The sequence below is a fragment of the Myxine glutinosa genome, chromosome 2 (assembly GCF_964187855.1).
Source record: "Myxine glutinosa chromosome 2, kmMyxGlut1.1, whole genome shotgun sequence".
In the NCBI taxonomy this organism is placed as follows: Eukaryota; Metazoa; Chordata; class Myxini; order Myxiniformes; family Myxinidae; genus Myxine; species Myxine glutinosa.
Window position 1 is genome coordinate 220332281 of NC_136262.1, and position 26953 is coordinate 220359233.

The following is a 26953-nucleotide window of genomic DNA, read 5'->3' on the forward strand; positions in this document are numbered from 1 at the left end:
AACACTATAATAATCCGGCCCATAAGTCCAATCACCTAACTCTACCACAATAATAATCCGGCCCACAAGTCCAACCACCTAATGCTACCACAATAATAATCCGGCCCATAAGTCCAACCATCTAACTCTACAACACTATAATAATCCGGCCCATAAGTCCAATCACCTAACTCTACCACAATAATAATCCGGCCCACAAGTCCAACCACCTAATGCTACCACAATAATGATCCGGCCCATAAGTCCAACCATCTAACTCTACAACACTATAATAATCCGGCCCACAAGTCCAACCACCTAATTCTACCACAATAATCCGGCCCATAAGTCCAACCACCTAACTCCACCATAATAATCCGGCCCATAAGTCCAATCACCTAACTACCACAATAATCCGGCCAATAAGTCAAATCACCTAACCCTACCACAATAATCTGGCCCACAAGTCCAACCACCTAATTCTACCACAATAATCCGGCCCATAAGTCCAATCACCTAACTCTACCACAATAGTAATATGACCCATAAGTCCAATCACCTAACTCTACTACTATAATCCGGCCCATAAGTCCAATCACCGAACTCTACCACAATAATAATCCGGCCCACAAGTCCAACCACCTAATGCTACCACAATAATAATCCGGCCCATAAGTCCAACCATCTAACTCTACAACACTATAATAATCCGGCCCATAAGTCCAATCACCTAACTCTACCACAATAATAATCCGGCCCACAAGTCCAACCACCTAATGCTACCACAATAATGATCCGGCCCATAAGTCCAACCATCTAACTCTACAACACTATAATAATCCGGCCCACAAGTCCAACCACCTAATTCTACCACAATAATCCGGCCCATAAGTCCAACCACCTAACTCCACCATAATAATCCGGCCCATAAGTCCAATCACCTAACTACCACAATAATCCGGCCAATAAGTCAAATCACCTAACCCTACCACAATAATCTGGCCCACAAGTCCAACCACCTAATTCTACCACAATAATCCGGCCCATAAGTCCAATCACCTAACTCTACCACAATAGTAATATGACCCATAAGTCCAATCACCTAACTCTACTACTATAATCCGGCCCATAAGTCCAATCACCGAACTCTACCACAATAATAATCCGGCCCACAAGTCCAATCACCATCTACCACAATAATAATCCGGCCCACAAGTCCAACCACCTAATGCTACCACAATACCACTTAACTTGACCAGACTCTGAGCTTAGAGTGACCTCTCCGGGTCTGGGAGCGAGAGCGAGGCGGTTCGAAACCCCCGACCAAATCGCACCAAAGCCAACCATTAAAAACGGTACGTGCTCCTTCCTTGCTTGATGCTCAGCATCTAGAAGGATATAGCACGGACTAACAACCGTAGGTTGGCAACCGTAGTGCAGGCTTTGATGAACCCAACGACCTCCTCTTGTGTTGAAGTTGAAGAATGCTTTTCCTGAATTTTGCATTCACGAGTTTCACAACTGTATAATTCGAATTTGTATGATTTATTAATCACGAATTCCCTTGAGGGGTTACAGTTTTATTAAATTATTTTTTGGTATTAGCACAATGCGTGATTACTGCTTCAGTGATACAACTCAAATGATGTCTCCATTGGCCTGATATATTGTAGTCTCATGGCACGACACGTGCCGTCTGGAGCAGGTTTCATGTCTGAACTTGGCAAAACCAGTACAACCCTGACAAGTACGAGCAGAGACAGATAAAGTCTGGACAAATGCAAAATGTTGACACAATCGTATTAGTACATTGAAGCGTTTTAAGCAGCCAACGTGGCGTAATGGATAGAGAGTCTGCTTTGAGTATGGGAGGTCGGTGGTTCGAACCCCAGCCGAGAAATATGTAGATTTTAAAGGTAGTATGTGCGACTTACTTGATTGATGCTCTTAAAAAGGATCGAGCATGGACAAACAACCATAGGTTGGTAATAATAGTACAGGCTTTGTTGGACCCAATGGCCTCCTCCTGCATCGAAAGTCCTTGTAAGGGAACTCATATTATTATTATATTATTTATCAAAACCAGGTAGCATTGGGATTTGTTCCTTGCAAACGTGCTGTATGTAGGTCACATGTGTACAGTATGTATAACTGTCTTGATGGTTACAAGAATAAGCCAACGCTTCACCTGCAAAATAAAGGTGGGGTTAGGTCAGGGGTGATGGTTAGGGGCTCTGCTTGTGCCGAAGGACCCACACATAGCCCAGACATTTTGTACATTGTTTCCAGAATTTAATGATAAACAAGGCAACAAATGTGGTTGATTCAAATATTCTTTGGTTGTTCTTTGCATCTTTGCTGAATTAGCCAAAATGGTCACTAACCGTATCTCAAATTGAAGTTTACAGACTTTCCCATATATTGACAAATACCGGGTGAGTCAAAAGTCTGGAAACTTAGGAAAGTTTTTCTTTGTTTATTTGTTTGTTTGTTTTTGTTTGTTTTTGTTTGTTTGTTTTTTCCTGTCCTTCCTATGTTTCCGTTTCCGGAATTTTGACTCTGCCATACATATATTGGATGGAATTTATTGATTATATGACCAGTTATTCCTGATTTTTTTTTTCTTCTGTCTCTTTGAAGGTGAATAACATCGAACCAACTACCACAGACATCTACGTTCCCTCAGGGACCGATGTTGCCAGCAAGCACAATGGCTCTTTAAATGCACTTCGGTGCTTTGGTGACCGTGGTACGGATACTCAGTAAGTGCAACATTATCAATGCTTGACTTGATCATAGTAGTCCAAGCCATTTAGCCCAAATATGGGGCCAGATAGGAAAAAACTGCAACACTACATATCAGTGCGAAATTGTATGCAGTTATATATACCAGATAACATATCAAAAGTCTAAAGCTCTAAAAATATGGGGTGTCTGTCAAAATCACTGGTACATGGACCCCCCTTTTCATCCTTTTGCGGTACGATTTGTTCACATTTTGTGATACATTCCGAGCACATGGTATATAATTATACTTTTAATATCAGGAATTACAGCATGTTACAGCCCCAGTACGGCCCGTACGGAACAAAAAAATAAGCACGTAAACAAAATTCCCAATAGCTAAATACTGATCACTGATATGCAAATACATGAATCACTTGTCATGACTGTTTCAGAATTATGGCACATTTTGTTGATTAAAATCACAAACTCATAATAAAATCACATATAGAGAAACTAATAATACTGACTCATAAAATACTGTCGGAAGTCAAGGATTCGCTTAAAAGTAAAAAAATGTCCACAATTAACTAATTCAGCTGCATGTAACAGTCTATAACAACAGTCCACTACCTAATCATCATTTTCCTCGTCATCGTCGTCGCTGAAACTGTCCAGGACGGAGTTGGTGCAGCCAGATCCACGGCACTGACCACAAGCAGGAGAACACTCCAAGTTGTTCTTGCGGCATGTACACCGTGCGGAACCACAATCGGTCGAACAGTTGCACCGGATAACATTCAACAAATCCTGAGGTGCTGGAGGGAGGTCGGTCATAACAGGAACAAGATTGCCGTCGCTCATTCTCCAGCCCCAATCCACTGGTTGTAGGCTGTTGTTTCCTTTCCACTGCTGTATTTGCAGATACACCCGTCTGCTGTGATATCTCGCTGCAGCAGATGTGGGCGGTAAGGTCTGTGGGAGTATCTTCGAAGTCTTGACTGCGACCTGTTCACAAAACCGCTTGTACCTGAGGGAATCCAAACTTTCATCAGGTTTACCCTTGTAGAGACACACGAGTGCTATCTCTCCTGCAGCCTCGACCACATCTGGTGATGCATCCTCAGCCAAGAACTGTTGGGATTGAGTTTGGAAGAGTGTGCTCATCATGGATTCTTCCAGTTGTTTCTATGTCGCTGGCAGTGACCTGGGCTCTAGGAATCGGATGTCCTTGTGTTGTTCCAGGGGTAATCATGGCTATTATCCCCATGCCATGGAAGGTGTTGTGTCCGTCTAAGGTTCTAATGTTGTGGTCGACGTTGTCAGCTGCATATTGAACAAATTCTCCCTTGTGGTTGGGTATGTCCGTACCCTGGTATACAGCTGCATTTTGGTTGAAACGTGTGACTTCCTTGTATGAGCTGCAGTACCCATGTGCATGCAGTGAATCAATAAGGAAACGAGAGGCGAAATGGTGCTGCAGCTGCACCCCTAGTGCAATTTGCAGTGGAGCAATCAGGACACGTGGTCGTGCAGCTTGCATTATAGCCTGACCAATTGAAGCTATCTTCAGCTCTACATCTTTTGCCTTCAAGATCTTTCCAAGAAAAATCTTCAGAGTATCAGGAAGAAAGTTGAGGCTGGCGTCTTTGAACTCAAAGTCTTCCGATGTTGGGTATGTTTCATTCCCTGTTTCCACTTGCTTTATGTCATCCAGTATGAATTTAGCGGCAGCTTCCAGGATTATTTTCTTCTGAATCATAGGATCCTTAGACTGGTTTGCATGAAACTCCAAAAGTACACTGTCAGCTGTTTGCCTCATCGTTGCAACATTCGATTTGCCATTAACTGTTGTGACAATGACTGTCGCCAAAGTGTTCAATCAGTCTGTCTTTCATATATCTTTGAGAATAGGACTCGGCATTTGAGTCAGCAAGATACTCGGCCATTTTGTCCACCAGATCAGAGATTGTGTTTTGTTCGTCGTCATTTTCCTCAAGGAATTCAGTCACCTTTATAAATGCCTGACATCTGTCATCCAGAGCAGGACGACCGCCTTCGTGTGGTGATTTGTATCGTCTACCCAATTTCTGTTTCTTCTGTACTGTTTCATTATGTACAAAATTCAGAGGGATCAGTTTCCCTGTCCGGAAATTTGAACTGCATACCTGGTGATACACGGCATCTGCCGCTGGAAGGTCACACACAATGAGCAGTCGAGCCCGAACAGTATCGGCCCATGCATCGTTCCTTGTTGAGCACTTTTGCAGAAGACTATCTTTACATTCTGTAAATGTGATAGAGTGGACATCTCCTTGTTGTTTCCTGTTATCAAAGTTCACCTTTGTACCACAGAAGAGGCAATCTGCTTTGAAGTTGAAGGCTTCCTCTGCTGATCGGAGCGATACACTTGGGCCTGGTCTGTGTGTATCTCTGATACTCTGTGCTACCTTTATTGGATTGCAGTATACACGTCGGCATTCTTGATGAACAACTTGACCTGGAACAGTCTGTATTGGGTCACTGCGCTGGTCACTAACAACATTAATAGTCCGACTTCCCTTTTCACGAAGTGTCACTACTGGATTATCGTTGTTGGTGGATTCATTGCAGAACACACACGAATTGGCCGCCATTCTTCAGGGTTGGATTACCTGCAAATATAGAAAAGTTGAATATACTATTACTGTATGTTATTGCCAATAGACCTAAACATACTAAATACATGTCATTGATGGGATTAAAAACTAAGATATATATGGTTCACAAACAAATAATGATGTACCGTCGCTTGCTGTGGAGTGAGCAGTCTTTGTAAAACGGGGTGTGGTTAAATAAGACACTAAAACAGTAAAAACATCACTTATATATACAATATTGTACAGTATGATATCCTTTATTTATTATATCGTGCTAGTGATTAGGTCCAGTGTATAAAATAAGCAATAGAAGTTCAGAGAGCGACAATAATCATAGCATGCGGCATATGTACGTCTTTTAACATGGGGCTAAATGGAGAAAACTTGATTGCATTATTTGAGAGTCACCCCATATTTTTAGACCTTTATACTTTTAGTATGTTATAAAGGTACCTTGAGGGTAATCAATACTAATGAGATCGGTAGTGTTGCAGTTTTTTCCCCGTCAAATGCTAAATGGCTTGGACTATAGTGCGAATTGCTAGGATTATGTCAGTAGTGGTTTGCCTTTCTTGCTCATTATTGCATTGCAGTCGTGGTTTGCCTTTCTTGCTCATTATTGCATTGCAATTTCTATTAGCTGCACAGATCGACCATGTAATTTGAGGTGCAAGTAATTATTCTTTACCTTTTTCCAACAATACAGCTCCTTCATGGCATTATGCACCAGTTACAAATGTATGGTTGTTATGTTGGGCATTTCACTGCAACCAGGACTAAATTCATTTCAAACATTTATCCAATGGAAGGCCTTATTCCACCGTGCAGCCATTAATGGATGACCTCACGGCATTCTCGTGGGCTGTTTCAAGCCAAACCATCACAATATTGTTGTTGCCAGTGTCTCCGTTTATTTGGGTTTTTCCCCACAGGATTGTTGTTGTTGTTGATTTCCATCCCTCCTGTCCCATCAAAATCCATTCCAAGCAATCATATGCCCTTTTATTGCTAAATCTGTTAATTTCACATAAAGGAAGAGAACAGACGAATGTTCAGCAGATTTGTCATTAGCAAGTGCATGGCATGTCACTTGTTCTTACAACATGAAAGGTCTATTTTGGATCAATGTGAATACCAACGGTCATTAGTTTAAAGCTGTACTACAGGAGAAGGATTCTCGTGTACCCTGCGCCATTCATTGTCCTTACTATCCTGACAAGCTTGGCAGTCTCTGCTGATGAAAAGCAGACCCATAGCATGATGCTGCCACCACCATGCTTGAGAGTAGGGATGGTGTTGCCTGGGGGATGTGTAGTGTTCAGCATGCACCAGTTGTAACGATTTAAATTTAGACAAAAAAGTTCAATTTTGAATGGGAGGAAGAATGGGAGAAACTCTCCAAATCCAGATGTGCAAAGCTGACACAGAAATACCCAAGAAGACTCAAAGCTGTAATCGCTGCCAAAGGCACTTTTATGAAGTATTGACTCAGGGGGTTGAATACTTATGTAAATTGCATATTTCTGTATTTCATTTTTAATTATTTTGTAAAAAAAAATCTAAAAAGAAAATTCCACTTTGATATTATGGGGTATTATGTGTAGATCAGTGACAAAAAAAATCTGGTTTTAGTCCATTTTAAATTCAGGCTGTAACACAACAAAATGTGAAAAAGTCATGGGGTGGGAATGCTTTTTGAAGGTACTCTAGAAATGTGAGTTGTGGCAGTGGGCAGTAAACTTGAAGGGCCAGAGGGAAGAGCACACGACTGCCGACTCAGTCACATAGACGAGGTAACAGAGTATGAATTAAATTTATATTATGTTGAGCCAAGACTTTGAGAGGGTAACAATGTAAGGGTTGCTGGTAGAATGCGCATGACTTAGTTGGATAGTGATTTGTTGGAGTGGCAAGAGGGAGTCGACAAAACTTGAGATGGCAAAGACCACCAAATGTGTTTGTGTCAGCCTCTTTTCAGGATAGGGAAATCACACAGAGGGTAATGAACTACAGTCAAAACGGAGCAAGCGAGGAAGTAACAGCACCAGCTTATAGTTAGGAACCATATTCAAGGGGGCTTTGGATGAAGACTTTGTACACCATTATAAGCTGAGAGTGGCTGAAGAATGATTTAGATTTGTTGTGTTTATTAGCCCAGCCCACAGCCCCCGCGCAGCGGGAGACAGGGTTTTGCAATCACTTCTGTGTGTTTGTCTGTGTATATGACAGGGCCGTAATTTTTTTTTTTAATCATTTGAGTTTTATCAAATTTTCAACAAAGCTTTATTATGAGAACTGGCAACGGTACCCGCCCTATGGGCAGGGCTTCAATTGGGAAGCCCAAATGAAAAGGCAAAATATCAGAAATTGAAGGCTTTTTATTTTATTTTAAACGATTCATATAAACATCTGTTGAATCATATCACACGTCATCAAAATCTAAACAGTACATGGTGCCAATTTTGAAAAAATAATGAATTATGCAAAACGTAAGCGGCCGCTATGCGTCTTTCTCAGTCGCACGTTTGTGTGTGAAGAGTGCGCACCGAATCTGTAACACGGAAGCGGCCGCGACACCTGTTTCTCAGTCGCTTTGCACATACTGCCATGTTTCTTCGGAGCCGCACGTTTATATAGGAAGAGTTCGTCAGGAGTCGATCGACTCTCTCCTGGTACGTAGAATAAACAGTATTTGTAGAATTTCAACAAAAGCTACATCACTCTTCATATCGGTAAATATTATTCCATCGTGTTTGGAGAAACTGGAAAATTGGAAAATTGGAAAAACTAAATAGCCTATTATACTCCAGGGGTCCCAGGAATACCCACCCAAAATATCGTTGCGATCAGTTCAGCCGTTTTTGTGGTACCTTCGAATGGACAGACGGACATTTGGTGAATTATAGTAAGATATGGAGAAGACAAATTAATAATTTTGTTAAAAGGCCAAAGTTCAGCGTCATAAAATCGTCTATTTTCATCCAATTGACTTGAAAGTTTAGGAATTTGCACTTTGGGTCACCAAATTGATTCACCAATCAAAAACTATGAGGGGATTTTTTTTTTTCGTATACTGAATCGAGGCTCGTGAAAGAGCTAACATTTATTTCACAAACAAATCAACCAGACAAACAAAATATATAAAAAGAGGGAGTGGAAGACAAGATGGGGAGAGAAGGGGAAGCACACAAACACAGCATTTGAGAGCAGGGAGAAGTGTGGGAGGGAGAGGGCTTGGGGGGAGGAGGCGTGGGAAGGGGGGGGGGGGAGAGGTATAAAACACAAGGGGACCAAGGACTTCCAGGACAGAAGTTTGTATTTCAAAAAAAAAAAAAAGTGTAGGATTTTGGGTGAAATTAGTGGGGGTAGAAAAGATCAAGGTTTTGGATGGGGGAAGATAAGAGATGGTGGTGAACAGCTGTTTTAAAGACATGGAGGGTGGAGTGGGATTGAAGAGAGTGAGGGAGTTTGTTCCAGAGGTGGGAGAAAAGAGGAATGAAGGAGTGAAGGTGAGCAGAAAGTCTTGATTTTGGCAGTTTAACCACAAGAGGGTTGCAGGCAGATCTTGTGCGACCTGTAGGAATATTTGGGGGACAGGGGACAGAGCACAGAGAGAGCTGGGGGAGCAAGGCCGGAGAGGAGTCGGTAGAAGACGGAAAGACCACCAAACCTGCCTGCGGTGAGTAAGTGAAAGGCCCTCGGAGATAGCGTCATCGCAGGAGATTCCAATGATTCTGAACGCTTTGGTTTCAACAGCGTGAAGACGAGCTAGATTGCTTTTTAGATTGAAAGGTCATGGTCGTATAGAATCGTGCATTTTCATCTGATTGACTTGAAATTTGAGCAGAGTTTGCATATTGGATGACTAAATTGGTTCACCAATAAAATGCGAAAAGCCGATTATTTTGAGGTGAAAAGGTCAAGGTAACAAAATTGTCAATTTCCATTTGATTGATTTTTTATTTGAGCAGGGTTTGCATATTGGGTCACTGAAGCCTATTTATTTTGAGGTGAAAAGGTCAAGCTCGCTTTAATTCGTCAATTTTTATTTCTATTTTTTTTATCTCTGCCATCTGTGTTGAACGCAGGCTATGTTTTCACCCCTGCTGTTTGTTTGCTTGTGAAAAGGATATTCCAAGAGGTTGTGTACAGATTCTGATTAAATTTGGTGGGCAGTGTGGGTGTGTGACAAATAAGAATTGATTAGATTTTGGTGAACACCCTGGTATGGATCCACATACCAGAAATTTTAAAAGCGATTCTTCATCATTGAGAGATAAGGCCAAAAACTATATGCATCACAATATTTCTAAAAGTTGTGGACATATTAGGACAAAAATTGCTGGACAAGCTGGGTGGGTAATGAGGATGAATTGATTTGAATTTGGTGAAGATCTGAATCCAGATCTGAATACGAGCATTTTTAAAATTTTAAAATGATTCTTCACCATTGAGAGATATGGACAAAACTGGTATGTAGCAGGATATCTCAAAAAGCACGTTATATATTCCTGATAGTTCAAAACGTTGTGGATGAGTTATGGAAAAACTTGGCAGATGAGTTGGGTGAGTGACAAAAACAAGCCGATTTGATTTTGTTTCAGGTCCAAATCCAGAGCTGGCCTATCGGTGGGATACAAAACATAAACTGTTCAGCCTGGTGGAGGTATGCTCTCTACAGAGTGCTGTTCAAGTTACCCCCTGCCCAATAAAGGTGGATGGAGGTTAAGTTTTCACCCCTGTCTGTGTCTGTTTTTCTCTTTGTCTGTTTGTTTTTCTGCAGGATATCTCAAAAAGTTGTGGACGGATATCCGGATGAAATTTGGTGGACAAGTTGGGTGTGACTAGATCGAAATTATTAGATTTGGGTGAAGATCCGGATCTGGTTCTGGATGGATATATATATATATATATATATATATATATATATATATATATGTATGTATGTATGTATGTATGTATGTATGTATGTACATATATATATATATATATATATATATATATATATATATATATATATATATATACATATATATATATATAATATATATATATATGTATATATATATATATATATATATACTGTGTATATATATATATATATATATATATATATATATATATATATATATATGACGAGAATAGAACCATGTTCCACACCTTGAGTTCAAGAGATAACAAGATTTAATGATGAACCAATATCACAGCGCTGTGGAGGGTGTAAGAGTCATACCATTCACAAATGAACAGCATGGCCACATACACTCCTGAGTTCCTTACAGAAAGAACTTCCTTATATACTTGCAGAGTGTGATAAAAATCTCCGCTAATTTTGGCAAGTTTCAGCAGTATAATACACAATGGGGGAAACGTTGACCAGCACCCCCACCCTTGTCCTATCTTATTTGGCATGAGCAAAGGGCAAGATGCGGGAGGGAGAAAGAGCACTGTGACATTCTCAAAACTTATCTTCCATGTTGGCTTTTGGTCAAGGACAGACAGACGCGTTTTCACTAGGGGGTCTAACGGAGCAAGCGGTTTCACTATCTTTCTACATTTTTTGGCACAGTTGGAAAATATAGCATAGTTAAAAAGCAAGAGGGAACATAGTAAGCTTAATCCTTTTCACAAAGCAACCATTATTAAATGCAAACCACAATTACATAAGGCACAATAAAAGGCATGATCTCGACATTCCCCCATTTGGTCTCTACGAGACTACGTATCACAGAGACCAGGCCACATCGGCTTTATTTGCAAAGCAAAAGAGTATAGTGTTATATGTGGCCACATCGGGCTTTATTGAGTGTTGTATGTGTGTCCTCCAAGGGCATGCCACGCACATAAAGTACCTTGCATGCATGTTTGAAAGGTGTCATGTTGTGCGTGTTTGGAACATGAAGGCTCAGAACATGAAAGTCCATTAACGTTTCGGATCCACAACGAAGGCGTCTGGTCCAGATGAGGTTCTGCTCCGCCAGAGGGCCAGCAACCTCCCCTGCGGAACTTGCTCCCCCCACCCTTTGCAGATGCGGTCCTTGCAGATCTTCGAAGTTAATCAACGATCATGCCCATGAGATCTCTCACGTGCTGCTGTTCTGGGGAATACATAATGTTGTCAGTATCTTGTGTCTCATGTTCCTGGTCAGGGTACAGAGCGTTAAAATCCGAATCACTTGAAGCAAAGAGATCCGAAACATTTGAAGCAAAGAGAGGGACTTCCTTTATGTCAAAGTCTCCCATGGACGCCTGGTCGGCTTGCGGGTCTAGGATATCCATGTCGGGTCCCTCGACTGCCAGACCCAGCGTCGCAATCAGATCCATAGTTGGGTCGGAAGGGGGTGTACAGCTGTGAGCTTGTAATACATAAGCGGCGTTAGCCAGTACACGCAAGGGGTTTACCACACAAGTATCACAGCCATCACAAACATCAATACAGGCATCAGCCAGTTCCCACAAGGGATTTTCAACACAAGTATCACAGTCATCACAAAAATCAATACAATCTTCTGAAGCGCCGGTCACATCTGCCTTGTTGTAGGACCCATTCAGGTCGACGGCCTCTGTGGTCAAGATCATGGTCTTCCGACGGCGGTTTCTTCATCGTCCATCCTGAAAAATACTTTCTTACACACACCATGATCAAATTCCTAGCCCCCCATCCCACCAATTGGCATTTAGTTACCTTATCTCTCAGATGGTTGGCTTATTCATAGCCGCATTTCCTGTGTCGTGTCTGGAAATTCAAATGCCATATTTACTTTCACCAATTTCCGAAAATACCTTCCTTTTAATCATCTTCCCTACATCTAATAATACATGATTTACCAACTATTTCCCCCCCAACCATAATCGGTCAATGGAAATAATCGGTATTCTCCCCTTCAAAATTTCACTGTTATCCTATCAATACCTGGACATTTTTTCCCTTCCTTCCTAGATACGCGAATTTCACACCAGTATAAACCCACTGGAAAAATTATCTGAAAAATAACGAAATCGTCTCCAAGTTCTCTAGCTAATCTCCATCCGCAATCACCAACTTTACCCTCCTATGCATTTTGCCTTAGGTTTTAGAACCTAGAGTCTACCAAAACAACAACAACTAGCCTCCCAAAGCCATTTCCCTGCAAGAGCGGGGGTTAGCCTTGCGGTCCCCATGACAATTTTCTTCATTTTGCTCTATCACCTCCCTTTGAGCAATAATTCAATTGATGTGATTCCCACATACCTGGTGGAGTTCTGTTCACCTGGTCTGCAGAGCCGTGATCCAATCTTCACCAGCCCCAATCACCTCCTCGATTGGGGTCATTCTGCATGTAGCAATCTAACACAACGTTTTTAAACTTTACATTCATTGGTCCCCCCAGTGCAAGCCAACCCCTTGTATCACCTTCTTATCACAAAAACAACAGTCCATAACTAACCACTTTCCTTTATTTCCTGTCTTTTCCATTAACTTTTTACAACCTTTTCCTCTACTTCCTCAACAATTCCTGCAGTCACCTGTCATTGACAAATAATCCATCTGAGTCGACTTTCCAATCCAATCATCTTTGCACTTTCCACGACCTTCTTCACACTTCCTCCCAAACCTTTCCTTCAGACACAACCCACATGAGTTATGAATACAATTTCCCCTTTCAGGCGCGTGTCTAGCCACTCACAAAGTGTCCACAAGACAAAATCATCATATTTCACACCTCAGCTCTCGAGACCACCCAGGGGTCCCTTGAGAGATGCATCCTAATGTTAATCAGCTCTCGAGAGCTCAATTTTGAACAGGGGTAAAACCAGCAATACTCAATTCTGCCAAGCAAGAGGCCAGAGCAGTATCACCCCTCTTCCCTCTGCCCACCATAACTGGCAGACAGACAATGGCGAGCCACAAGCCCCAACCCTACAAGGCTCCAGCTCCCATCCAAAGGACACAAACTCCCTCAGACTGGCATAATCTCTTTGCCAGCTTATGTACGAACCAAGATTGCAAACAAATAGTTTTCCAAACAAAACTCAGTTGTCACCCTATTGCACCATATTGGCAGAATTCACTTCAGCTCTCTACCACTCTTGTGTCGAGTGGTGCCCAAAATGACATTGCACGAACCCTTTCAATACCTGTCTAAACCTACTGCCATTTAACGACGCTTCCCAGATGACGGTTCCCCATACACTATTTTGGCACAAAATTGTTGCATCCCACAGATGCCACGATTATTTGAACAAACTCATTTTCCTAATCCACCTTTTTAATTTTCATTTCAATTTAAAGTTAATCCAATGTCCTCTAATATCTCTCTTAGCATCCCATGCACCTGTTGCAGACACCTGTTTTAGCCTCTGGCCCAATAGCTGCCCAATAAACAAATAATAAAAATAAAATAACCTGATCTATTTATTGAAATAGACCGAATTCTTATGTTGGTCAATTTTTTCACCAACTGTGACTCTCGCGTCAATCCTGCCATTCCCAATCACATTTCCAGCGAGGATGACGTCACTATTTCACACCTTTCCTCCCTTGAACAGCGGGAGTCCTCCAAGAGATGCATTCCGATGTAAATCACTTCAAAGTACCCGAATAGCCCTCCCTGGAATCGCACCTTTAACATTACCGGCACCGCCCTTTCTTGGTTCAAATCTTACCTCTGACAGACACAAATCCACTGCTCAACTCTATCCTGACGGACTGCATCACTGAAATAAATCCTGGCTTCAAATCAACTTTCTCAAACTTAACTATGATAAATCTGAAATAATCGCATCATCTTCCTTTGAACTCAGAGCACACCGACCAGTATACATCAAACATTGGATTCATATTTCCACAGACCTCCACCACTCTGTTAAATCCTAAACATGCCCAATGGGCAATCCCCTCTGCTCAGGGCTGCAAAATGCTGGATTCTAACCTTCCCAAACACAGCTCTTGTCCGCCAGGCTGCAAATTCAAAGCATTTTCAGTCCCCCTTTTTCCCATACACTAGCCAGTGTAAGTCAGCCAAACATAAACAAAGAGGTTCCAGCGAGCTGTGACCTCCATAACTCTAAACAACTCCACTGGCACTTTTTAAAACAAACTTTCCCAGTCACTTACTAAAATAAAGTGCAGCTCTTGTCCGTAGATATACGTTAACCAAGATTACATGAGACTTGACAACAATAGTACTGCCCCGTGGAGCAAGGCATCAGAGACAACTCCCCTCCACCTTGACTTACCCCAGGTAGAATTTGGCTACCTACAGAGAAAGTACCTGCACAACACATTTACAAACCAATTCGTCCCCTCGTATTAGGGGACATCACAAATGTTCCACCACAATTCACAGCAGGTGACCACCCACCTGCCTTCTGTCGAAGTCCAGTTCAATTTTCTGAGTTTCCATTCACAGACAGACAGACAGACGAACCCCCAACGTACTAACAGGATGGTCTCACAGAGGCCATTCCATTCAAATCTGTAGGCTGCCACGATTCTTCCCGCCAGGGCACACCATCATAGTCACCATAGTCACACGACATGTCAGCAGACACAGTGAATGACATTCGACACCATAACAGACACCGCAGACACTGCTCCTCCTTGATCCATATCTGCAGACGCAGTCAGACACACCCAGTCGGACAGACAGACTGGCTCCACATTACAACTGCAAACATCCGAAATGACAACAGCTAACACCAAATATTTATTGTCCCCCTTTCAGGGAAGTCAAATCAACCACCATTAAAGCACAAAACAGAAAACGACCATATACTCAGAGTATATACCATATACTCAGAGTGAGACCCGAAAATCAAGCAGACAGACCGACAATCGAACCTGTCTTTCGACACTGCCGAACGACAAGTCTGCAGACACTGAGGGAGTGACTTTCGACCCCCAGTAAACACCGCGGACACCGCTTTGGTCCGCACCTGCAACTCCATCACGCGCCTCCAACTTCTTTTTCGGCGCATCGATCAACACAAATGTACCGACGCATCTTATATTCTACACATTGCTATCCAACCTTTCACCACAGTCCCATCACAAACAATGTATCTCTCGCGGCATGCATGGCAGGAATCACACTCGCATTGCACCAACATGGAATTCGAGCACATTCCATAATTGCGAAAATATTGTGCTGGACAAGACATTATTATCATCGACTTGCGCTTTCACACGCATGGCAAAGTCCACGGATGTACAAAGTCGAAGTGCCCTCTCCCTTAATTGATCCACACTGCACCTCGGCACACATCCTCAAATAATTAAATACATGTTTTAATCCAAGCGTGCATCCTCGCACCTGCTCCACCACCATCTTCCAACCACCGCAGGTGCACCTGAACTCCATGGCACACCCGCAACTCCCTCAAAATCAGTGTTCAAAGACATGACTCCATGGACAGCCAGAAAGCCAGACAAATACGGACACATACACACAGAGATAGACACAGGTGGGTTATCGCCTGCATTCTGTACAAATTCCAAAGTACTCATCCGGATTGCCCAACGCCTGCAGGCAATTTGGGGAACCCCTTGTCAATCAATGACACACATCAATGACACACACAATAAACACAAATTCACGCTGCTATGACAGATCATTCATTCCCTTATACACACATACCATGTGACTGACCCTTCATTCTCCATACAATACAGTATAAATTCATGCACACTCATGCACACTCCAATCCTACCTACCTGTGAACTTACCTGGCCCCTTGCTGTGATGTGAGCCTATCCATCCCTTGGTTTCTACCTGGATTTCTTTCTTCCTGTGCTTTATCTGCTTCTTCCTCTGCTCTTGAAGTCTCAGCACTTCTCCTGCCTTTCTCCTATCTGGTACCTGCGCTTTTCTGATTCCAGTTTAATTTATCCTTCTCCAAAAATCACATAAACATTTCCTATTTCCACATATAAGAAATAACCAATATCTCCCTTGAGATACAAAACAAAACGCTTCCAACTCTAGCATCCCAAAGTCTTCCTTGGAAGCATGCTCGACAATGCAGCACTGCTTCCACTCAGCACACAACATACATGTGCTCACTCCAACACATCACTTCAAGCTACCTCATCACTCGCATTGTTCACACACACGAATGCGTCCCCTGCTTGTGCACAGCATGGTCCGCATTCCTGTCTCGATTCTGTCCCACCTCGCTGTTCCCCGCGAGGCAGCTACTCCGTTGCCCCGGTAACCTGCCTGCATGTCTCGGCTCGCGTGTTCACAGCTGGATTCCACACACCTCGTACATTATAATCCTCTCTGTTTTATTTCTCCAGATCTAACCTCATCTTTTGTCCAGAAAGAGCTAATACTTGACCTGCCTATAGCATATTGTCAGAACTCCTTCCTTTGGGTAAAAACTGCACCGGATGTGCATGCCTTAAATCCTAAGACAGGACAAAGAAGGCCTTGAGGGGGGGGGGGGGGGTTTATCAGATACACACATCCAGTGCGTAGCTTAACTTAAAATACTCATCGTCCTACCTTCCTTGGGCTAGTCCCTCCAGCGGGTCGAAGATCGGGCCGCCCCCCGATCTGTAATACCCTTCTCTTAACACAGTACTCACGCCGGAGTATTCTTAACACCAATATCTATTACCCATTCTTATCCTTATTCTTCCATATCCTTATAAAGGTGCAACCTCCCGATGTGGCTGGTTGCATCATTTTCTTACCTGGCTCATTTTAATCCTTTATTCGCCTGACTCGGCCACCCGAATGCGTCGAATACACGCACTCCGTCTCCAGAACTCAAATCATTCTAGTTTACTTCAGATTGAGTATTACTCCGACATACCTTAATCTCCCTTAAGATATTTAATTAACGTGCACGGAACATTTTCCCGTCCATGCGCCCAGGCGGTCGCTCCCAGCGCACGGCAGCACGACCCCCATTTGCAAGAAGCAGCTCGTGATGCGTACAAGGCGCAAGGAAGCGCCCCGAGGCCATCCACCGAAAAATCCTGCCTTTTAGTTTACCGCGCCGATATTTCCCTAATCCGGTCCTCCCGCGGCGCTAACTCGCGGTCAATGCTTGTATAGCGCTTCTAACTTGTCTAACTTATCACCTATGCCAGGGCTTTCCTAAAGGGGTTCTCCCTTCTTAACTTAGCTTAACACTTATCCTGGCCATCCTCCTTGGGTCCCCTCCGTTAGTCCGCAGCCAATACTTTCTCTGGTTACTATCAACCCCATCAACTCCATCTTGTCTCTAGACTGCCCTGCCTGGGAAGTTCTTGGCTTTACCAAGAAGTCCCCCCTTTTTGCTAACTGACCCCCATTTCTTGGTTCATCAATAGACAACTTGTTACCCGAGCCAAATAGGCCTGTACTTACACACCAGATTCCAATTTGTTCGTGATCCAAGCACGGAACGACGAAATGGAAGACAGACAGCCTGACTGAGTGAACGGAGCTCAATTTGGAAAGACCCCTCAGTATGAAAACTCACGTTAATCGAATCAGTGCTGGCCAGCCTCTCCGCTGAGTCCCCACAGGGTCTGCCTCCCAAATATCGCTCAGAGTCGGATCCCACTCCTGACACCAAAATGACGAGAATAGAACCATGTTCCACACCTTGAGTTCAAGAGATAACAAGATTTAATGATGAACCAATATCACAGCGCTGTGGAGGGTGTAAGAGTCATACCATTCACAAATGAACAGCATGGCCACATACACTCCTGAGTTCCTTACAGAAAGAACTTCCTTATATACTTGCAGAGTGTGATAAAAATCTCCGCTAATTTTGGCAAGTTTCAGCAGTATAATACACAATGGGGGAAACGTTGACCAGTACCCCCACCCTTGTCCTATCTTATTTGGCATGAGCAAAGGGCAAGATGCGGGAGGGAGAAAGAGCACCGTGACATTCTCAAAACTTATCTTCCATGTTGGCTTTTGGTCAAGGACAGACAGACGCGTTTTCACTAGGGGGTCTAACGGAGCAAGCGGTTTCACTATCTTTCTACATTTTTTGGCACAGTTGGAAAATATAGCATAGTTAAAAAGCAAGAGGGAACATAGTAAGCATAATCCTTTTCACAAAGCAACCATTATTAAATGCAAACCACAATTACATAAGGCACAATAAAAGGCATGATCTCGACATATATATATATATATATATATATATATATATATATATATATATATATATATATATATATATATATATATATATATATATATATATATATATATATATATATATATATATACATACAGACTTGGCATTTAATATGGAATATTATTTTTGTGGGGGTGAACTTACTTTTCAAGATGTCTTAGAACCAAAAGTTCATTGGAATTATGTTGACATTATTCTAGATTTTGTTAATGTGACCTTTAAAAGAAACAAAAACCACATTTGACATTTTGAAGCAAATAAATTGATCCTTGAAAGTGATGTAAACTGATATCGAACTCAATTCATGGACAGTACTGTGTTAAACTTCTGTATGTTTTCCAGAAGTATCTCTTTATTTTGCACATGAGCCAAAAATTTTTTTTAACAAAAACAAAAGTTAAATTACGACTGAGAATACGGACAGTAAAATTAGAGTTCAGTACTTCGTGTAACCCCCACGAGCATTCAGGAGTGCACGTACACGTTGAGGCATGCTGTTCACGAGATTTGCCAAGGTTTGGACAGGAATCGCTTGCCATGCAGTGACAATAACCTGCTGCAATTCACGCACAGAGGTCGGCTGCTGGTCCAAGTGGTCGATTTGACGTGTTAATTCTGCCCACAAGTTCTCTATCGGATTCATATCCGGGGACATGGCAGGCCACTCCATATGCTCTATACCACAGTCAGCAAGAAAGTGTTGGATCATGCGAGCACGATGAGGCCGTGCATTGTCATCTTGGAAGACAAAGTTTCCTCGAAAGGCTGCACGAGCAAATGGAAGCAATGTTTCTTCCAGAATGGCCCTGCACTTGAACTGGTTCAGGTTTCCATTCAGAACAACCAGGTCAGTTTTGCCCCCTGCATGAAAAGCAGCCCAAACGGTCACCCCACCACCTCCAGCTTGGACTCTTGGCACTATACAATCTTTGTTGTTGGCTTCATGCACTTGTCTGCACACTCGGACGCGACCATCTTGACGATAGACCAGAAATCTAGACTCGTCACTGAAGATCACGTGATTCCAGTGTCCTGGCTGCCATTGACGGTGCTCTCTGGCCCACTGCAATCGGCTCTGGCGGTGTTGTCTGGTCAGGCGTGGCTTTCTCAGGGGACGCCTGGCACGATAGCCTGCTTGAACCAGTCGTTGGTTGACTAGCCTTCTGGATACAGGCACATTTATCAGTTGCTGCCACTCAGCCCTAAGCCGATTAGCTGACTTGGTACGGCCATTGCGGACTAACCGGTGCAGCTGGCAATCATCCCTCCTTGTGGTTCTGCGGGGAGGTCCTGGCCTCAGTATTGGAGTAGGGACACCCCTCTGAGCATTTCGTTTCAGGATCTTTGACACCTGACCTTGAGTGATGCCATACTGCCGAGCAATAGCACGCTGTTTCATGCCGTAATTTCGTAAAGCCACCACTCCATGACAAACAGCATTGTCGAGTTGACAGACCATCTCCAGAGGAAGCGGCAATAACTTTTGGAGACGTGCAGCAGTTGTTTTCCACTAATACAGAACGCAACAACCCTTGTATACCCGACTGTGAAGCCAATCATCAAATGCACCTGTCCGTACATTTTGCCACACCACCTGTGATATAATCCTGTTGTTAACTTCTTGCTGCGACAGACAATCAGTGACATGGTTCTTTTAACAAATAAATCACCAAAGTGTAAAAGAAACTCACCAGATTGATATACTGAGTTAAGAAAGTAAACCCAAGTCAAGAAAAAAAAAAAAAATCCATATTAAATGCCAAGTCTGTGTGTGTATATATATATATATATATATATATATATATATATATATATATATATATATACATATATATATATATATATATATATATATATATATATATATATACACTGTATATATATATATATATATATATATATATATATATATATATATATATATATATATATATATATATATATATATATATATATATATATATATATATATATATATAATCGTTAGATTAAATAAGACGCGGACGTAGCTTCAGGACGTCGATCTTTAATTGTCGACAAGCTTTCGACCAACAAAGGTCTTCTTCTGAGTCTACAAAAACAGCAGGCATGTCTTATCAGTCAAGTGTGTATGGTGATGTGTGTGAGATGTGTGATGTGAGTAAAAAATTGCATACAGAAGGAAGAGCCACGCCAAAGTTCACTCACCAGCCCCAAGTTCGACGGAAGTGACCGTGACGGCGTGACGCAAACGGTCACTTCCGTTAGGGTGCGCGTGCATATACAAATATAGAGATATACATACATAAACACACAAGCATATATTCATATCCCATTTATATTCATATAATATATTTATATATTTATATAAATGACATATAAAGGTAGAATGAATGAATGAATGAATGAATGAATGAATGATGAATGAATGAATGAATGGGTTACGGTTAACAATTTGATTGGGTTGATGTGGGAACATGCTTTAGTCATCAAAATTTATGCCATGAGGGACTTTTGTCCGAACATATGTGTATGAAATATGTGTATATATATATATATATATATATATATATATATTCATTCATGATTCTTCACCATTGAGAGATAAGGACAAAACAGGTATGTAGCAGAATATCTCAAAAAGCTATGGATGGATCCGGATGAAATTTGGTGGACAAGTTGGGTGTGTGATGTGGACGAATCGATTCGATTTTGGTGACGGTCTGAATCATGATATTATATTTTATTAATTTTTAGTTGTTTTCGTGATGTTTAACATACGGAAGAAAACTTATTCCGAATACACAGCGGATGCGATGTTTCTTCTACTTGGATATTAATTTATTGTTGTACGACCAGTAGTCACTATAATATGCTTTTTATTGTGTCATGGTCGTTCTACCAAGATGCTCTCTTCATTCCTTCAATGTGAAAGTTTTTTCTTTAATCCCTGTTTGTTTGCACTTTGTTGTTGTTAATAATTTTTATTTTGGTCTACTGGCTGTTTGCTGTGTACTTGGGATTACTGCAGGCATTTTGAATAATTAATGTATTGCTTCTATTGCTTAGGCCAGCTTCACAACCTCTCCCCATGATTGTCAACGACCACCCGTTGAAAAACATTTATGAGGAGGTCCAAAAGCCTCCTCCTCGTCATCGTCCTCGTCGCAAGCATAGTCCACAAAACGATTCACACAGTCCTGATGGCTCCGACTACACGACAGAGGGCGATTCGTGTGATGAGTTGGATGATGACGATCTGGAAAGGTAGTGTCTTGCACTATATCATCAGTTATAGCATTTGGAGTACTGGGTGCATTAGTGTTCATGTAAATTCATCGTCGTGTGAAATTGTTGCTGGGTTTATAATCATTTGGAAGTACAGTATTTTTTTTTGTACCTTATCATGTGTACCAACAGGGATCGTGAATCATCTTTGAAAAGGCCCATCAAATGTGTTTGGTCTACTGTTAATAGAGCTTTCCAATATGATTTTGTTGTCTGCACACTTTATACAATTCTGAATAAATTACTATGTTTTTGCTACACAATGATTTTGTCTTATAGCAGGCCTACCTTTATGGTCTGGAGACGGTGGCACTGACCAAGAGACAACAATGGAGGCTCTAGGTTTGCGAGAACAACTTGGTCAGAATTTCAAGGAGAATAAAGGGAAAGTTTTGGTGACTTGTGTAACACCAGCCTACCTTTACAGTCTCAAAATGGGGCACTGACAGAGAGGCACTGACAACAATTGGGTCAGGAGGATTGTGAGAGTGAAGAGGATGGATTGAGGGAGAATGGATGCATTTAAGGAGGAGATTGGTGTGCAGATGAGTTTGACGAGAGAGATTGGTGAAATGCCGGCTGAGATGGGCTGGACATTTGGTGCGGATGGGGGAAGAGAGATGGAAGAGAGATGGCACAGAGATTGGATATGTTGAAGGAACAAGGTAGGAGGAAAAGAGGTAGACCACGATTGAGTTTGGAGGATTGTGTGAAGAGTGATATAAGTAAGGTGGTGGTGGTTGGTTGGAGGGTGGAGAGAGTTGGCTGAGGACAGAGGAGTGGACGAGTATCATGGTCAAGACAGAGCAGGAGCTTTGTGCAATCGGACCTCATCCCTTATGAAGGGAAGAGGAGGAGAACAACATAATGATTGTATCAACTGACAGCTGTAAAGAGTTGTTAAGCTGTTAAGAGTTAACTGCTTCATACAATTCAATGTTAACTGCTTTTGGACATAGGTGCGGATGTTTGTTTTCACCATTAGCCCTAGTCAGAACAGCGCTGATTGCTCTTGGTATAATGATGAATGCCTCTTTTGCTCTGACAACACGCAAAAGCTCAACATCAGCCATACCTCGCTTCTCACGACAGTTATCATACTCGTATCAGCTTGGCAATTGATGCAATCCATTGTTTAAATAACCCCCTGACACAGACAAAGTCGAGCTTTTGTGAAGACTTATTTATTCTACATTTGCTATTTTGGTTTTCTGTTTGAAGTTAAACTTCTGTGCAGTAGCTGAAGTTTAGCTAAAATGCTGGAAAAATGTGACAAACCTCTCGACAAATGTTTTTTTCTCAAAATTATCATGAAATCCAAAATACTATACCGACTACCCTCACTGACTTGCCAGTGGGGAGGGTGACTGTGACAACCTGCAGGACTAAAAACAATACCAGTTAAAGGGCGGATGAGCTCCCTTCAGGAGCTAACGGATATCCAGTAAGGAGATGGTGTCTTCTAAAAAACACCCATCGCATTGGACCCACTTTTTTTAGGTAGTAGGTTGTCGACAGCAACCGCTCAGGGTAGTACTACCGTTCAGACTTCGGAGTATTAAAGTGGTGCCAGGAACCATCTTACACAGTCCATGTCGGGATTGCTGGTCTTAAGTTGTCTCACTCAAACTATACAGTAGCTACCGGGCTAGCTTTAATCTTTCTTGCAAACAAACATCACACACTTTTCATCATACACTTTGGTGCTTATATATATATTTTTGGTGCTTTGGTGCTTATATATATATTTGGTATATATATATAATTCTCTAATCCCTGGTGTTGGGCTAGCGGCTAGGGTGCCGGCTTAGGATCCTAGGATCCTGGGTTCGAATCTCGGTCGATCGCCGAATTAATGCCAGGGGGGTTGACTCAGCCTGTCATCCTTCCGAGGTCGGCATAATTGAGTACCAGTTCACTGGTAATTCCCTGTTTGTCGTTAAAGGCGGCAAAAAGGGTTGGCGTCAGGAAGGGCATCCGGCCGTAAAACATTGCTTCAAAAAGGGGACCAAAAAAAAAAAAAAAAACAACAACAACTACCACGGTCCCCGAAAAGGCCAACCCCCGCTTTGCGGGGAAAAATGGCCTCTAAACGGTGTTTTTTTTTTACATTCTCTCTTTTATTTCTCTTTCCTCACATTTATCAATGCAGTTATTTATATAAGGCCGGGCCTCGATGAGGACTATATTGTCTGTGACTGGAGCCTTCAACGTAAAGTCAAACAAATATGCAAAACAATTACCGAAGAATACTTGCGTAGAACAAGGATCATAAAAACATACCCATCTCCAAGGAACAAAATCAAAACCATAAACCAACTTTCAATACCAGTATTCAAGTCGAGCTGTGGAATAATAAACTGGTCACAATCAGAAATCAATAAACTGAATATCAAAACAAGGAAGCTCCTCATTATCCACTAAATGTAATATAAACATCAGTGCATCCCAAGAATGTACCTGCCGAGGAAAGGAGGAGGTAGCGGCCTGATGGAGGTCAACCAAGTGCACAGAACAATGACTGTAGAATTAGCAGAGTACTTGTAAAGTTCAACAGATAACCAAAACCAATTTGTATACAAGTATGAAGCCTGGTGTTGGCTTAGCGGTTAGGGTGCCGGCTTGGGATCCTAGGATCCTGGGTTCGAATCCCGGTCAATCGCTGAATTAACGCCAGGGGGGTTGACTCTGCCTGCTATCCTTCCGAGGTCGGCAAATTGAGTACCCGCTTGCTGGGATGAATGATCCCGGTGTGTACCCTGGTTTAGAATAGGTACATCGTGTCCCTGCGCATCGTAAGAGGTGACTAAGGGTTGGCGTCAGGAAGGGCATCCGGCCATAAAAACATTGCCTCAAACAGGGAACCATGATTGTCATGGGGCCCACAAGGCTGGTAACCCCCGCTCTAGCGGGGAAAATGGCCTTAAAAACGATCATTCATTCATTATTATGAAGATAACAAGCCAGAAAAGGTATCCCTCACCATACAAGGAACTTCCAAACGCAGATGCTAATCGAAGATGTCACACACCAACCTGACCCAGCAACAAATATAGCTGCAACAATTGCAAGAAAATACGAAAGAAAAATACAAGGTGAAATATTAGCAGATATATACCAACAACTGGGCAGGACAAAAGAGCAGGAAAAAAAGAGTTAAGAAACCTATTTCTTCTGTTTTATTCACTTTTTAAAGTTTTTGCTGCTCTTTCTTCCTCATATAGTGCCTTTCCATCAATAAGAACGGATATCCAGCGACTGTCATACAAGCGAGAGTTTGAGAACACTATGATTGAGTACAAGAAGATACAGGCTGATCTGGACAACGTCACACACAGGCTTGCTGACCTTAACAAACAGTTGGACTCGCTCCCCGAGGACAGTCCTGATTACCAGGTGAGTTAAATCTTTGATTACTCTTCTCCGTCCCTCTTTGGATGATGGACAACAACAATTAGGGAACTGAGATGGTGCAAGAGGCCAATTGGCCAATGACACACAACTCAGTGCATACTGTCCTTCATGTTATGAATTCATCTTCCATTATGCTTAACATTCACAAATAGTTTCTTTTTTTGTACACAGAATCGAGGTGAATAGGTAAGCTAAAATACTGTGAGAATATATATTTTGGAATATACTGTGAGATTTTTAATCCCCCATCCCTCCAACTAGGTTGGAGGGATGGGGGACATCAAAATGATCTTCGTCTGTCCGACCGACCGATCATCTGTCCATGTACTTTTTTTCCCATTCATCCATGTAAAAACCATGAAACATTAAGACTCCCTGCTCACCTTCACTCTTTCATTCCTCTTTTCGCCCGCCTCTGAAACAAACTTTCGCACTATTTTCAATCCCACTCCTCCCTCCAGGTCTTTAAAACAGTAGTTCACCACCATCTCTGATCTTCCCCCATGTAAAATCTTGATCTTTTCTACCCCCATTAATTCACCCCAGATCCACTTTTTTGAAATACCGACTTCTTTCCTGGAAGTCCTAGTGGTGTCCATTTGTTTTTACCTCTCCCACTCCCCCTTCCCATGCCCCCTCACCCCAAGCCCTCTCCCTCCCCCCAAGCCCTCTCCCTCCCACAGATCTCCCGATGTCCCTGTTCTCTACTGTTGTACTTGTGTGCTTCCCTCTCTCTCCCCATCTTGTCTCCCGTTCCCTTTATTATATGTTTTATGTGTCAGTTTATGTTTTTTTGTGATTAATGTTCACTCTTACATGAGCCTCGATCTTGTTTACAAAAAAACAAAAAAATATTTAGCTTTCACATTGCAGATATCTATTATTTGTGGCATTATCTCAACTGGATTAGATCACAGCAGTGATTGGTTGCATTGTGTTACCATAGCAACCATCTTTGTAAATTGGCTTGTGCACCCGAGATTTCAAAAACCGTTGAAGATTTAGCTTTCGCATTACACAGATCTATTGCTCATACCAGCCAAATGGCGGGGGACGTAGAGCATCACCTCTTTGTTTTTTGACATCTATTTTCACTCCCGCACAGAAACTGACTGTGTTTTCTCCCACAATTGGGGATGTACTCTTTCGTGTAATTTAAAGTTTTTAACTCTTTTTAAAGTTATTGTTATGTATTTGATTTGATAGGTCATTATTTTGTAGGAAAAAATATATGGGTTTTAATTGTTTTGACCAACAGAAGTTTAATGATACTGTCAATTTTATTTTGTGTCTTTTTGTGGAATAATTTTTCAACAAATAAGGGTATTCCCGATGGGTGGAAATAGTAGCCCCCGATTAGCGAACATTTTCCTTTACTGTGTGTTTTCATTTATGCACAAGCTGATGAAGGAGTAAATGTTAGGCTTAGCTAAAATGTTATCTCTAATATGTCGTTATCTAGATGATATTGGTGGGGTTAACTACAAGTTATTTGTCAAGCTGATTCACAGGATTTACCCAGATAAGACTGATAGCATATCAGAGTAGTAGTGATGATAATGTAGCTGCATATCTGGATGTTAGTTGGAGTTGGACGGAATGGTTTTGGTACGAGTGTGTATCATAAAGTTTGACTATTTTAGTTTCCCAGTGGTCTTGTATATGTGTGTTGATAGGATGGCCTCGAGGTACGCACAATCGCTCCTAATCTGTCTAACCTGGGTTTGAATCCTGACCCCGCTATAAGTTGTCATCCTGGTGTTTCACAAGTACGACGATTCGTCAAATTGTGTGCC

General features: G+C 42.0%; 1 protein-coding gene across 1 annotated transcript in view; it reads left to right on the forward strand.

Annotated features, from left to right (window-relative positions):
- OCLN (occludin) overlaps positions 1–26953 on the forward strand; it is a 63255-nt gene that overhangs the window by 29212 nt on the left and 7090 nt on the right. The window contains exons 4-6 of the mRNA XM_068106196.2: positions 2620–2741; positions 21525–21722; positions 24968–25139. Of these exons, the coding sequence (XP_067962297.2) occupies positions 2620–2741; positions 21525–21722; positions 24968–25139 (492 nt within the window). The remainder of the gene's footprint in view (positions 1–2619; positions 2742–21524; positions 21723–24967; positions 25140–26953) is intronic.